General features: G+C 40.0%; 2 protein-coding genes across 3 annotated transcripts; both read right to left on the reverse strand.

Moving 5' to 3' along the window:
* Positions 1–529: 529 nt before the first annotated feature.
* Positions 530–3603, reverse strand: fam3c (FAM3 metabolism regulating signaling molecule C). Its single transcript, XM_055054886.1, has 10 exons — positions 3520–3603; positions 3136–3192; positions 2953–3057; positions 2784–2810; positions 2287–2410; positions 2026–2084; positions 1890–1940; positions 1731–1815; positions 1506–1632; positions 530–1236 (listed from the first exon to the last, which is right to left on the reverse strand). Exons 2-10 carry the CDS (start codon positions 3149–3151, stop codon positions 1147–1149), a joined length of 684 nt encoding a protein of 227 aa, XP_054910861.1. The 5' UTR covers positions 3152–3192; positions 3520–3603; the 3' UTR covers positions 530–1146.
* A 653-nt stretch (positions 3604–4256) lies between these two features.
* Positions 4257–14513, reverse strand: si:dkey-159a18.1 (sortilin). 2 transcript variants are annotated; one of them, XM_055054884.1, is made up of 21 exons: positions 14202–14513; positions 13893–13955; positions 13223–13299; positions 13049–13145; positions 12239–12406; positions 12010–12083; positions 11742–11788; positions 10907–11043; positions 10727–10810; positions 9825–9885; positions 8884–9036; positions 7556–7653; positions 7373–7472; positions 7120–7294; positions 6651–6844; positions 5972–6164; positions 5684–5800; positions 5301–5442; positions 5111–5217; positions 4918–5035; positions 4257–4803 (listed from the first exon to the last, which is right to left on the reverse strand). In XM_055054884.1, the coding sequence occupies exons 1-21, from the start codon at positions 14460–14462 to the stop codon at positions 4789–4791; spliced, it is 2481 nt and encodes an 826-aa protein (XP_054910859.1). In that variant the 5' UTR covers positions 14463–14513; the 3' UTR covers positions 4257–4788. The 2 variants fall into 2 exon arrangements, with proteins under 2 accessions (XP_054910859.1, XP_054910860.1); XM_055054885.1 differs by lacking the exons at positions 4257–4803; positions 4918–5035 and adding an exon at positions 5036–5054.
* Between the last annotated feature and the right edge of the window lie 105 nt (positions 14514–14618).

A 14618-nucleotide genomic window follows, 5' to 3' on the forward strand; every position in this document is an offset into this window, starting at 1 on the left:
GTTGTTTGGTTTGTCTGTCATCTTTCAAATACAGTACATTACAAAACAAAATCTTAGCTGTGTATCTTTGTTGTAAAGATAGCTTAATAAAGAGGGGGACAGATAACTTTCCTAAATGGAGATTTAGATCAGGGGAATAATGGTCCAAACGACAGACGTATTCTCTTCCTTTGTCAAGACTGGAATGGCGAACTGCAGCGCTGGCCTATTCAAAGACCGAATCGTTACCTGAAGCTCCATTGTTCAAAGGAAAGAATAAGTTCCATCATTATCATCAGGGAGGTTCCCCCACTGTGCCAGTCAATATTAACTAGAATAAAACTTTTCAGTCTTGTTTGTAGCATTTCATCTTCTGGAGCTACAGAAGATGAAGTTTAAGTTTACAGCTTAACTGTAAACTTGTAATCAAAACAAGTTCTTGATTATTGTACAGTAGCCACATTTTTCAATACTAGTCACCTTAATTAATTTGAGTGGGACTTAGCTTTTTCTGTACAAGCAATTCACCAAAGAAGAAACTCAGACAAAGAACAGTCTCATTGTCATTTATTTATTCTGAGAACTTATATTAATGTTGTAATATTCTTTAAATTAAATCTTTTGAATCCAACACATGGCCTATAGAAATATTTACACATTGCACAGTGAATTTGGTATGTCTGATTACAATAAAAATGATAATTTTCCAAAAATAAACAACTCCGGAAAGAAGAAAAAAAATCTAATCAACACTTGTTGGCTGCAAAACGTATAAAATAGATTAAGGCAGTGTGGAGACGATAGAAAGTTTAGTCCCCACCTACAAAAAGCGGGCAGTGACACTAATTGATAAACAGTGCAAAACCTCAACAGTCTAGCAACGCCATGTCTTTGGGCTCTAAGTATAAGAAGTCTGATGAGAATAACAGAACCAGTTTTCTTAATTCACCGCACTTTCACCTTCCGTCCCATTTAAAGCATCCATCTATAACAAAGATGCAAGACGATGACCGCTTTTATTCTCTGGCTCTGGGGCTCATTACTCTTTTTTTCAAACTGAAAAGCAGCGTCCAAATCTGCTTTAGGATCAAACTGAAAGAGATCTGACCCATCTAAACTGAGACGACCTGAAAGACCGGCTGAACAGGTGAGACTACACCAATGGGCTCAGTCCTGCCTCCGCGGTACGCAGCCTTCCATCTCCAAGACTTCGGGCCAGCCCTCGTATTTGTTAGTGTCAGCACTGTTCTTTATGTGCTGAAGAGAGAAGGAGAGACAAAAGAAATTCATAGCAAACCTGAATAGGTATGTAGCTACGCTAGGCAGAGCTAATTTTTCTTAAGTAAGCGACACTAAGGCGGTGTTATAGTGGGAAAATATGGATGCTGAAGCATCGTAAGGGTGTAGTGTGTTCAGTGGGATGTGAACTTCTACTGGAACCAACCCAAATGAAATTCCTGACTGTTGGCATTTGGAAATGACAATGAGAGGACGAGATGCGTGAAGGTCGCGGGAGGGGACGTTACCTGTTCGAATGGGGTTTTGGTCTTGATGCCTTTCCCTCCTACAAAGACCCAATTGTCCCGAAAGCCCAGGTTCCCCACAGCCGAGCTGCCCAGATCCGCAATCAGCTTCCTGGCTTCGTCATTGAGTCTATAGAACCAAAGAAATGACATGGAAAAAAACATCTGCAACACATCTAAGTCAAATCAACTGAATCTGTAGAATCCATAAGTGGGAAATGTCCTTACTTTGTTGCTGAGTCATCAAATGAAGCCATCATTACGATTGTCCCATCTTCAATTTCTTTGAGAAATTTAATAAATGGAGCCACGTCTACAAAGGGTTAGAGACACAGTTAGCACAGTGCTAACTGGTATTATATGCCTAATACGGAAATACATACTGACCTCCTGCCCACATGTCATAATAACCTGTCTTTATTAGTTCTCCTGTTTTTCCTGGTGAGAAAAAAAAATATTTAGAAATAAAGCTTGAAATTTATGTGTGAAGTTCCAAATTTTAGTTTGGAAAGCTGCTCCGTACCATTGAGCAAGGCGATATTGATCCCTCTCCCAACATTGTTCTTTACACTGCTCATTAATCTATAACACAAAGTCAAAGGCATGATTAGAGCTCACTGTTTTGTTTTGTTTTTTCCCCTGACATGGCCCGTTGTTGTCAACACCAATATAAGAGTCAACATGAGTAAAAATAGGTTAAAAAAAAAGCATGTTGATACTACAAACTGTGTGTGTGTGTGTGTAATGCTTCCTGCAGTGTTATTTTATCATTTTCTCGACTTACAGTTTGTCCTCCAGGCACATCCTGGGGCCGACCACGCTGGCAGCACCGCTGGTCAGCTTGAAGGCCATGTGTCCAGGTGGACACGCCTTAGACAGTCCACATTTATGCACAGCTGGCTTCGTCTCTGTGGGCACAGGCAGCAAATATCACATGAATCTATCAATACAGGCCTCATTGACAACGCTGTGCAACGAGGCCTGTATTGAAACATGTATACACAATGAAGTCCTTTAGTCCAAAGTACTTTAAGTAATAAACCTAAATCAGGCGTCATAAACTGAGAAAACAATTCTCTGTATGCTGTAGCCTCATAAAAATGTAGATAGTGTTTTTATTGCAGGCACACTAAATATTGTCATGCGGAAGTGAAAGGATCAAGACTTTCAGTGTGCAATAATACAACAAGTTATCTTATTTGAAGCCTTTTAAACACCTGACTGTGCACCATTTCACAGCAGTGATGATGCAAATGTAAAAAGAAAGATGGGAATACGTACGAGCTTCGTTTTCTGGCAAAGATCTGGCTAAAAAGCAGAAAAAATAAATGTCAGTCATCACAAGCCCTCCCGTGGGTCTTAAAGAACGAGCATCACATCTATTTTACGGTCAGTGTTGCTTCACATCCAGCAGAAAAAACACACCAAAAGGTCAAAAGTTGTCACTCACACGTCATGCCGCCCAGTTTGAACTCCACGTTTATCTCCAGCAGCTGGAAAGCCAGAAACACAGCAAGGAGGAAGGCTAAGACGAGCGCCGCTAACTTCAAAATGCCTGCAAGGTGAACACAGGGCGTTAAAACTGTAGAAAAAAGAGGGAGGGGAATCGTTAATGCATTTATTGAGTACATACCGCTAGCCCTGAACATCTTAGCGAGCCTCCCGCCACGTCTTCTTCACAACCAACAACCTTAAAAGTAACATTTTCGATCAGTTTTTGTGTTTTTACGTCTGCGCAACAAAGACGGAAGCTCTCTGTAGGACGCTAGCTGTGGCTAACAAGTTCTGGCCTCTTAATGGCTGATAATAATAACCGCCTTCTGCTTCAGTTATTATCCAGGTGAGGGCAACTAAAACTAAAACGCAACATGACGCTGACCGCCAACAGCAGGCTGTTTGTAAACGCTTACTAGCACAAACTGCAGCTTTAATCGCGGGACTGGCTGCGTCTCTGGCTCTGTCTGCAAAAATGATCGCGGTTCAGGATGACTAAATGCTTACAACTTTTCTTACTTACCGACTCCAGAACAGCTGGATTTAAACTTCTCTCAGAGACTAGTTAACCGACAGATTGATAGTGCCGAAGCTTCCTGTAACCCAAGCCCAGGAAAACAGGTGAAGATGCGTCACTCTCTCCGGAAAAACGTGGCTGCATAAAGACGGATCTTTAAACTTTTCAATTACACAAATTTATTAAATGGGTCTGGATATGGACCAGAAAGGACACCTTAAAAGTTTGTACAATTATTTTATTATCATTGTTATTTTTTGGCTGGTCTTGTACATTAGGGTATTTTCAGTCAGTTCCAAAAACAGGAATTTTGCTTTTTGTTCCTATTTCCTTTCTCTATTTTCATGCGTGAAGCTGGTGCAAAAACATCCATCAAAAAATAAGTTCTAGTTGTAAAAAATTTCAATTTTAACAGAAAAAACACTTATTTTCCACAGTATTGAAGGTGTTCAATAAAGACATAATATATGCTAAAATGTATGAAGAATAAATGAGGTTCAATTAATATTCTATTAGAGTCAATTTAGCAATATCTTCACAAGTATGAGGCTTTTTACTCGACATAACCTTCTGAAAACATTGACTTAAAAATATCCACAAAAAGAAAGTTGATGCTTTGCATCAAAAATTTTAAATATATTTATATGTTCTCAGCAAGAGCAATTATCAAAATGAATAAACTTCTTTTAAGAAACGAGTTTAAATCATTTGCGAAGTATATTATCTAAAATGATTTATTTATTTGCCATAAATCTAAATGCCTGAGGAAAAAAACAAACCAAAAAAAAAAAACGTTCCTGTACGAGTGATACATCTGTCAAACAAAATCTTTGTTTTAACCAACTTCCTGTATTTTCCCCTCGCTTGTTTGGAGAAATACGCAACATGTTGCGACGCCCCCTGCTGGTCTTCTTGGTACATTCAACACATGTGTTATTGCTTGGAAGGTTTTCTTTCTGTGAAGGAGAATATCCAATGCGAGCAACAATATTTCAAAGCATTAAACATACCAAAAAGGTAAAGACATAAATAAAAGTCAGGATTCTTTTTTTTTTTTACATTTAAAAGCTGAGATATTTGCACAACAGTCAATAAAATAGAATAGAAAAATACTGTACAAATAAAGAAAACGTACACAAGGCACAAAATAGTTTAACTTAATAAGTTAACAATTAGTATTTCCATGGTTTTTTTTCATTCATAGTTAGAGCAGGGTTTTTTTCTTCTGCGGGATCAATTTCAATTGTTAGTATTTTCTTCAGTTTTAGCCAAGCGTCATTCGAGAAGATCCTGACAAAACAAGAGCATAAGCATATTAGTAAACAAGTAAAAATGACATTTTTGATTTACAAACCTATAAAAAATTTGGGGAAAAGTCCCAAAACTATCCTGAAGTCCTCTTACCACATCTGAGTCATGCTGGCAAGCTGTACCATTGCTGCTGGCAGCACTCTCGATCTCTGCTGTGATGCCATTATTATCATCCTGGATGCGAAGATTAGAGAAACGATACGCTGGCATCCTGCAGAAACCACAGTCACCTGCTTACACTCAGAGGGTAAAAGCTGCATACTGGTAGTGTGTATGTCTAACTCACCTGGTCCTATGAACACCTCTCTTGACAACAAGAACTGCAGAGACAATGGCCACTAGAACAATAACTGCTGCTCCAGCAGACACCAGGATCAGGACAAGCCTTTCTTTCTGGAAAAAAAAATATATATATAATAAATATATTAGAGAACTCTAAGTACAAGCAAACATTTTAACATTAAAACTGTTCTTACTGGTGTGTCAAAGTGTCCAACTGATGTGGACTTGACTGAAGGGTCAGGACTGGGCTTAACCCCACATGGTCGAATGATTGTCTGCACCACATCCTGAGGAGCGAACCCACCCTGACACTTGTCACTTGGGACTTTTCGGTACCTGCAAACATTGTGAGAAGACGGTGTCTTTGCTTTGTAAACATATTTACAATACATTTCTGTTAGAATTACAAAAATAACCGTGTGCAGTGTGTTTAGAAGACCAGGTTATAAAAAACACCACTACAAACTACTAAGTTGGTACAAAGGAGGTTTAAACATTCCTGACGTGTACAGGAATGTATGACTTAGTCATGCATGAAAAATACATCATCTTTCATTCACATAGCTTTGATTATTACCCAGCAGACAGAAGCTCATCCTCCTCTCCATTCAGACACATCTCAAAGGTTTTGTTCGGAGTATTTGGCTGCCTCACACACTCTGAGGTGTTCATGTGACGATAGTAGCCATAGTCACTGTTTTCAAAGACAATAAGACGTTTACAAAAATGCCAGCAGCACAACACAACCCTCCCTTATACGAACCTGGACTGAGATGTTGTTTTCGGTGAAGCTAATTTATGCACTTGACCACTTGTTGAGTTTGAAATGTCTATAATTTAAGTGATAACAAACAAATCGACATACCATAAGTAGTCCTCTCTGGTGCATGGACATGGGACTTGCTTCTTGGTGACCACGAAGTTTCGCCCATTTCTGCACACAGACTGCTTCTTCAGCCTCCTGTAGGTTTCCTTCATACCAAGGACACAACCGTTTCTCTCCGAGTTCCTTTTGTCTGTAGAATGAGCCAGCCACTCTTCATAGTCCTTCTTATTACCTATTAATAGATCAAATTAAAGTCAATACTTGTGTAACTATCACTTGAAATGATCCTTTGCTACAAGAGGGTTTAGCATAAAAAAAAGATACATTTGTAGAAAAAGGCCTTGTGTTCAATGTTTAGTACAGCAGAGGATCTATGATACTCTGTACTTTTCTGTTAGACCATCATAAAAGTACACTAGTAATTTTATTTAAAGCTCATTTTAAAAGCAGGTGAAGCGTAGCTGAACCGTGAACCTTGACCTGGACATTGTTCTTGTATCATATTGACTTTTTGCTACATTTTCTAAAAGTATCTTTGTACAGTAATAAGTTCAAAAACTTTACAGTTAAAAACAAACAAACAAAAAAAAAACAATTGGTACACTTACCACTATGTGGCAGTATGTCCTACAAATACTAAGCAGGAGATTTGGGAAAGAGCAAGCTTACTGTCTGTGATCCTGGGGGTGTTCCCCGTTTTTCCTCATTCTTGACTTACATTCTCTGGTGATGAGGCTCTGGAAGTCGATAGTGACAGCCACCCACATCGGCTGACCGTCTTCCTCTGGCCTGAAGCCCCACACGCTGACATTCATGGCCTTGGTGCCTGGCTCAGAGGCCAGGCCTGCGAAGAAGAAGGGCTGCTCGGTGAAGTTATACGACTTCCAGCACTGGCCTTCATCAGTGGAGAATCTGATGGGAAATGGCATTGGCACGGTTTAGGCACTCGACACACTGAGTTACAAAAATACATATTTTGGAAGATGGCTGTCTTTTTTCCATTGAATCAGGACTATTTTGCACTGCTGAATCCAAAAATGACATTCATTTTTCTCAATCAGGTCTGGTTTTTATTCTAATTTGAGTTAGAAAAATCCGATCTTCTGACTAAATTGATGACATTTTTGTGACTTTATCAGTTAATTCCCATTAATATTTTTTCTCCAAAAAATGTTTTCTTTGATTACTTGATGGTCTTGACTTGTCCTTCACGGTGAACCTCCACAGCCACTATGAGACCCCCAGAGTCCAGTATGCTGTAGTGGTGAGGGCCCCTAAGGGTGCCTCTCCAGTTATACCCCCCATCCGAGGAAACAAACACATCTGGGTGCTGAGATGACGAGAGAGAATCGCCCACAGAGCCTGATGGAGAAAAGGTAATATAATGTAAGATAACGTATTAGATTCTAATCTTATTGGACACAAAGGGCGTCAAATTACCGTGAGCAATGACGAGACCGACGGCAGTTGGCTCAGACAGAGCAAGCATCGGAACTATATGGTTTTTACGACTGTGTTCTCCATGAATGTGAAGGTTACACTGTTAAAAATAGAAAACAAAGCCAGAGTTAGAAATTGAAGTCTGAGAAATGAAGCCTTTTACCCACACATTTTTTCACATACATGCTTAACATAGTCTGCACAGTTCACATTCTGGGGCTTCTTCAGCTGCCTCCATGTTCCTCCTCTGTTGAAGGAGATGACTGATCTTATTCGGCCATCTGCAACAGAACAAAGTCTTCAAGTCAGGTTTGGCTGTTAATTTCATCTGATGTCAGTTCAAGGTAAATACTCATAGTTTAAATACGGGAGCACAGAAATGAAAAGGTGACAAGCCATTTTAAGATGCAATGGAGCATTTTGGAAGATGTGGTGGCAGAAAATGTTGCCCAGTCCAAAATTTTACAAAACACAGTTGGACTTTTGTTCATTTAGGGGTAACTTTGAATAACCAAAAGTATTGATATTACTTAAAAGAAGCAGCTAAAATTTAAGAGATTCTTTTATCTTCTGTAGAGAATTTTGGTGAAGAAGTACAAATGATCTTACAGAAGTGCTGCTGTCCTACAATCTGGAAGTGATTTCCCAAGTTATTTCCAAAAAAGCGGAAAACAGTCAACCAGCAGGTTTTTCCAGCAGTGAATGTCCAGCCTGCTTACCAGGTGCACTACGCAGGGAAGCTCCTAAACCACCCCACCCCCCAACAACTTTAAACGGCTCTAGACAGCTTGTGAACTGCTAACACTCATTAGGGTGTAATTAGAAGAAGAGAAAGTAGCATGGCCTCAAGGTTGCTATGAGAAAAGGGATGAAAACTCAGTTTGCAAATCTGTCTCCAAGCAAGCCATCTGGAAATGGGGTCTTTGCATAAAAGGCAAATTTCAAATGTTTGACAAAGGCTTAAAGGTGTGATGCCTTGTTAGGTCCTTCTGGGTACATTTTTAGGAAAAGTTGAAAAAAGGATTGCTGATGATAATCCAGGCAACTATGACTTTGAATTACAATAAATATTCAATAGCTAACAAGATCCACTGTCTGTTCTCCATACCTAGATTCTTGATGGCTGGGAACTCAAATCTGGTGGGCAAAGAGAATGCACTATAAGCACATTCTATACTGCTCCATGTTTGTCTGTGGCATTCTTGCCACATAACAGCCTGGCACATGCTTTGTAGCATTTTTGGTTGTGTGGGTTGGGTTTAATGATGACTATTTTCATCCGGACGAAGCCTTTTGGCCTCAATGTGTGTCCGAATATAAATAGATTATAATTTGCATGTATCAAGGAAAGCTGTGTGAGTGGAGCTCCAAATTATACCTTCCATATCTACATTTAGGATCAAATGAGCACCAAGTTATATTTTTAACCTAAACTTTCAACCTTCAAGAGGGAGTGCTTATGTTGTGTTTTTTTAATGACTTTAGATTTGGAACTTGATAGAGAAACTTACCGACATCTAGTTTATTAGTTAGATAAACTCCCCTCAGTGAGGTGATGTTGGTGAAATCGCTCTTCCTGTGTCCGTCAAACAGATGTCGTTCCAGCGACTTGGTGAACAATATTCCACGGTCATCTGACGTGTACATGGTTCCAAAGAAGGTATCTAACATGAAATCAAACAATTGTAACAGGAATGTCAAGTGGCGGCCACGGTTCGATTATGCTGTAAATCTTTTAACACGTTAGGCGTGAAATGTAGTACAGAAAACCTGTTCAGGTTTTAACATGCCTACACAAAGGATAACCCCAGATGGCCGAAAGTCATTAAGCCTGTGTTATGAATGTGAATCTTAAATACACATGTCGGCTAAAAGCTTGAAGAACAAGCATGGCTGAGTGATGTCATAAAGTGTGTGTGCTTGTCTTGCTTGTGCAACGCCCAGATCCACAGGCAAGATCACCAGTTTTTGCGGCGCAACCTAATTCTGTTTCCTTCCAGCCAACAAGAGATAAGGCCCCCTGCTGCCCACATGCCTCCCTTATTTATCTCTCCAGCTCAAAAGTCCCACTGAGCTGATTTCAGAGCACCACCTGGAGCCGATGCAGGCTTGATATGAAAACTATTACAAAAGCTTTAATTAGTGAGACAAATATAGAGTAAGGGAAGGTAACAAGGCAGCAGGAAAGGAGAGGAGAGAAATGATTAAAAACTGGAGTTGGGTGAATTATAAAATGAAGTGGATGTCCTGTAAGCATCACAGAACCAGTGAAACCAGTTCAATCTTTCTCATCAACGTTTTCCATCTCAATAAACAAACGTAGCTCAAACAGATATGAACTCTCACGTGGCTTAGATATATTTTCAAAAGCGAATGAGTCGGGCACGTTTTAGCATTTCTGGGCACGCTTTCTGCCTCAGACGAACAGATCAACTCAGGCCCGTGTTTTTACCTCCTGGGTTGTCCACATGCATGAAGAGCATGTCCTCGTCTCCGTCCAGGATGGAGTAAAACTGCAAACACACGCACAAATTGAGAGCGACAGAGACAGTATCAGGGTGAAAAAATGTAGAACTGCAACTTTTTTTTTTTCAGTTTGATGACTACTTTAATCTTTATAAACAGAGTCTAATCATCGTGAGACAACGTCTGTGTTTGCGGTGTCAACACGCCGTGCGGGTAAGGGTTTCATTGGGCCAGGTGTGCATTCAGGGAGTGTTGGAATAGGGAGATGTTGCTTTTCCAGTTTTACCTAAAACTGGAAATAATCGTCTAGTGAACCAAAGAATGTGGAAATCTTAGAACGCATTTCTACAAGACAAATATCTAAAGGACAGTTTATTTTAATCAGTGTTTTCACCAGAGTAAGCAGAAAGATGAAACAATATCTCTTTTGAAAAAAAAAAAAACTAGGATCACTTTCTTTACTGTGGTATTTCTGGTTGAAAATTCTTGTGTTTGAAACTATGGTGTGTTGATCAAGAAAGTGTTCAATTCAAGTGAAGAAGGAAATAAAAAAAGTATAAAGAATTTAAACAGCTTAATTCAAATTATTCCCATACATCTACTTATACAGCAGCAGCAAATATCATCTCAAGGAAATATAAGAATAAGTGTGCAAGTTTTCTCTATACACAATGAACTGGAACCACATCGAAATGTTATAAGGGCAATCATTGATGACTCTTATCAAAACGCAATAATCGTGCTAATGTTAGCCTCCCACTTGAAAACAGCACAAGTTTATACAAGTATGTGTAGATAAATGCCAGCCCTGGAATAAAAACAGATTTGGATCAGCAACTAAAAATCCCGATCTGAACATCCCAAGCAACAAATCCGAGCCTTTCGTACCTGCTCTGTTGATGCAGAAGGCAGAAGAGCCTGACTGAAGGTCTCTCCTTGGTCTGATGAAAAGTACATGACACGAGGAGACCTCTGGGGAAACGAAGACGGTGTTATCTAACATACACCAAGGGAGGACCGCCGAATCACTACAGAACCACAGGACCACGTTGAGTCCTTTCATCTTACTGGGTCCTCCATCACAGAGAAGAAGAGAAAGGCTCCAATGTAGCCAAAACTGAAGACGTCCTCGTGAATTATAGTGAAGGTCTTCCCCAAGTCCTTCGTCCTCTTCAACACTAAATCTCCTCTTTCTTCTGCTTCAACTAATTAAAGAAAAAAATTTGATTTGTTTCCAAATAAGTTAGTCAGCCTTCACATCATGTCAAAACTCAATTGGTAGTTTAATGACTCGCTGCATTAAATTGAGGTGATTATGTCTAATAAGTTGCAATTTTTTAAAAAACATATAATACATTTGTTGTTGTAGTTTACCCTGCTGTTGTGATTGTTGAAAAGGTGATTTATTACGCATCTAACCAGGATAATGATGGGGTTTACTGGTGACACACTGCCAGCTCAGCTTTCCCACCTCTTTATAATTTATCCAGGTATATTAAACTCAATTAAATTGTGTTTATGCTTTTGGTTTTAGATGGAAACCCTGAGGCCAGAGGAGCTCCCTTGGAAACTTTCTCTTGGTGCCCAGGAAGAAATAAAATATGACATTCAATGTCTTTTGTTCAGGTCAAACAAATTATTGAGCTGCAGATCTGGGTTAAAATAGTTTAATTTTCAGGGGTTTATGTGGACAGTGACTGGCTGATATAAAACAACCATTAAAAAAGATTATTTGACTCTTCTGAACATTGATAAATCTATTTTGCTTTTTTTCCTAAAAGTCTCCAAGCCTCTTTCAGAACCAGAAATACCCTCATCTGTGGACGTCGCTCCATAAAACTACCAAAAGGCAAATTCAAGTAAATATTTGTGACTTCCCTTTTAAAACTTTCTTGCTTCTTACCTGCATCAACCCGGCTGCAGCTGAAGAACAGATTCGTGCCTGCTCCCCTGATGGAAACAGGAAGTTACCAACGTTACACAGAATGTCACAAGATTCTTGTAAGGGACGTTTTTTTTTTGTTTTGTTTTGTTTTTTGTAGAGTTCTCCTTTTCTCTAGAGTATGACATCTTGCAAACCAATATGTTCTAACAGCCAGATTCTTTGTAATTATATTTAATCTCAGCCTTCTAATCTGCGCTGACTAACACTGTTTCCTGTTTATCCTCACCATGAGAAAGAATGCACTCCCTCGTGAACTTTTGTCCATCTAGCACCAAAGTCCAGCGAGAGCCAAAGACCGTCCTGCAAGTCAGGAAACACAGCAGTGTTTGCTTTTTCCTTAAGGTGTGTTCTCGACATGTTGACAGTGTGTCTGTCGGCTGAGAGTATTAAACAAGGCGTAGGAAACCACAGATGGAAAACCATGAGCAGGGAAGTGAAAGGTTTAAAAGACTCACGTCTATGCTAAGGGCCACCAAGTAGTCGGGGTTGAAGAAGTGGTAAGTAATGGACTGATCCAGGTGAAAGGGCAGCTGGGTGGATTTGAAAGTTGCTCCGGCATCCATAGAGGTGAAGATGATCCCTCCCGGGTTGTCCACGATGGGTGTGTCTGCAGTCAGTATCACCTGCAATGGAAATGGGTCGAGAGCAGATATGAGTTGTATCAGTTATCATGTGTACAAGGCCTAGAAACACTATTCACAGAGCTTGAACGTTTCACAGTTTTCCCACATTATACACATTATGCTGCACTATTTTTGGGGGAATTTTGTTCAATGAACCAACAACACGTGCATAATTATGAAGTGTAAAGAAGCTGTTTGCTCCACAAATCTGGTTTCCACACAGGAATGGTTAGAAGAAAACCACTGATCAAAGATCATCAAAGTAATCATTGAACGAGGGACTCTGGTTAGTTGAGTCCAACATCTAACTTTATGGTTCTAATTAAATTATTTTACAGTTTCTCAAAAAATCAGCCACGCTGATTGGATGTGTGGAAACAGAAGACATCGACAGAGTTGATTTTGACAACAATGAAGGTGTCTTCACACTTTTTGCAGCACATCCTCAACCACATGCTCTGTTTCAGTTTGACTTCTTCTGGAATCTCACAGCGTTTCCCCAGAGTTCCCAGTGTCCCAATCCTTAGACTGGTGTCAACCCAAAGGATGGAGGAGATTATTAGTTCAACACAGAAATCCCCACGTTGCACAGCACTGTCTTAAAAGTTTGCAAACAAACTGATGGCTATACTGTTAACTCACTGAGCTCCCTGGTCCAACACTGATTCCAAGCTCCTCTTTAATGAAGGTGTGGTTGATGCGGTGGGAGATATCGTGAAAAGACTTGCCATAATCTGTGCTGTTGAGAAATAAGAAGGACATGCATTGTAACTCTGTGCTGAGCAGAAGGAATGTGCAGGTTAAATTTGGACTCACCTTCGGTAAAGTCGAGATGAGCCTCCCGCCAGGTAAGAATCGAGCGGAGCGCTGATTGTCGACAGCACCAGGATCACCTGGTACACGGAGAAACACTGCGTGAGTGGGGCGATTCTTAAGACTTACCCTAAACTCATGAGAGTGTTTCCTCAAACTCTTGCAATAAAAATGAGTTGTTTTGATTTCTTTATTCAAATAATCATGAAAAATTTGATTCAGGCAAAAAGCAGCACACAGATCCACTTCAAACAGTGGTAATGAAGCCATCACATTAAGTTCAAAACTTTGCTATTATGTGTGTGACATTTGAGTTCATGTTTCACAAGTAATGTTGAAAACATTTCAATAACAATTTATTAGATGATACTAAAAATATGAGTCCTTATATATGTATATATCTCTCTGTTTAGTTATGGATTATGTTTTAGTATGTGTTCAAAAATGTTTCTAATTGTTTACTGTGTTTTCTTGGAGCATGATTACATTTCTTCAGTCTCCTTTGTGTGTTTTATGTGTGCATATCTGTTTTAACAAGAGCAAACCACAGAAATCTAGTTGAATTATTTCAATATTTGCTTCATTCATCTGCAAACTTTGTGCAGACCGGATATTTATGCTTTAAAATGGAAAGCTGCATAAGAGCCTGAAGAAGACCAAATGGGACACTCACTCCTGTACCATCGCCCACCCATGTGAGGATCACATGGGAGCCGTCATCACCATTAAACCCTGTCTAGGACAAAAAGAGGACAAAAATGTTCAAAGGTCATTTACATCAGTAATGATGCAAACTTCTTCCATTCTCCTCCACTTCTTTTGGTTCTTAAGTCTACATCACCTGATGAATGAATTTAATAATAATAAATAAATAAATCAACATATATTTAAAATCATTAATCAGCCTCTCTTTTGTGCTGCATGTGTAGGCTTAAATAAATCTTAAGTACTTATTAACAGGCAACTCTCTTCACGCTCTCACCTCCTGTGTGTTATCGTCCAGAATCTTGTGTTCGGTCGGGGTGAGGGGAAGCTGGCAGGAGGCGAAGGCAGGACCGCGAGAAGGGTTTGAAGAGTCTGTGGAGCTGCTGGTGTCCCTCCGGAGGCGTGGGGCCCGTTTGTCCCGCCGGAAAGTGACCGTCCTTCCCCAGGGACGGCTGCTGCTGCTGCTCCCCTCGGCTAAGAGAAGGAGGGCAATGTGGAGGACGCACAGCCCACCGAGGATCACAGTGGTCCAGATCATATCAGCAGAGAGAGTGGGCCCTCAGAGGAAGGAAGAGTTACAGTGACCTGTGTCCCTGCAGTTACTGGCTCAGCTGAAGGTGTTGCGCTATGAAATCAAGCCCGGGGGGTGGGGAGTGCCTGAACAGGTCATTAACATAAAAAAATGCTGTGTTAA

This window comes from Poeciliopsis prolifica, unplaced genomic scaffold (genome assembly GCF_027474105.1).
Source record: "Poeciliopsis prolifica strain line A6 unplaced genomic scaffold, Auburn_PproV2 SCAFFOLD040, whole genome shotgun sequence".
NCBI lineage: Eukaryota > Metazoa > Chordata > Actinopteri > Cyprinodontiformes > Poeciliidae > Poeciliopsis > Poeciliopsis prolifica.

Bases quoted from the DNA above. Each gene is read 5' to 3' on its own strand.
- si:dkey-159a18.1 (XM_055054884.1), bottom strand. From the start codon at position 14,462: ATGATCTGGACCACTGTGATCCTCGGTGGGCTGTGCGTCCTCCACATT. The intron at 10,811-10,906 runs GTAAGATGAAAG...TCGTTTCCCCAG, and splicing joins TCTCTGTGATGGAGGACCCA to AGGTCTCCTCGTGTCATGTA. The intron at 7,295-7,372 runs GTAATTTGACGC...TTTCTCCATCAG, and splicing joins CGGTCTCGTCATTGCTCACG to GCTCTGTGGGCGATTCTCTC.
- fam3c (XM_055054886.1), bottom strand. The intron at 2,811-2,952 runs GTGAGTGACAAC...TCTGCTTTTTAG, and splicing joins CAAACTGGGCGGCATGACGT to CCAGATCTTTGCCAGAAAAC. The intron at 2,411-2,783 runs GTACGTATTCCC...CTGTGCCCACAG, and splicing joins TTTGCCAGAAAACGAAGCTC to AGACGAAGCCAGCTGTGCAT.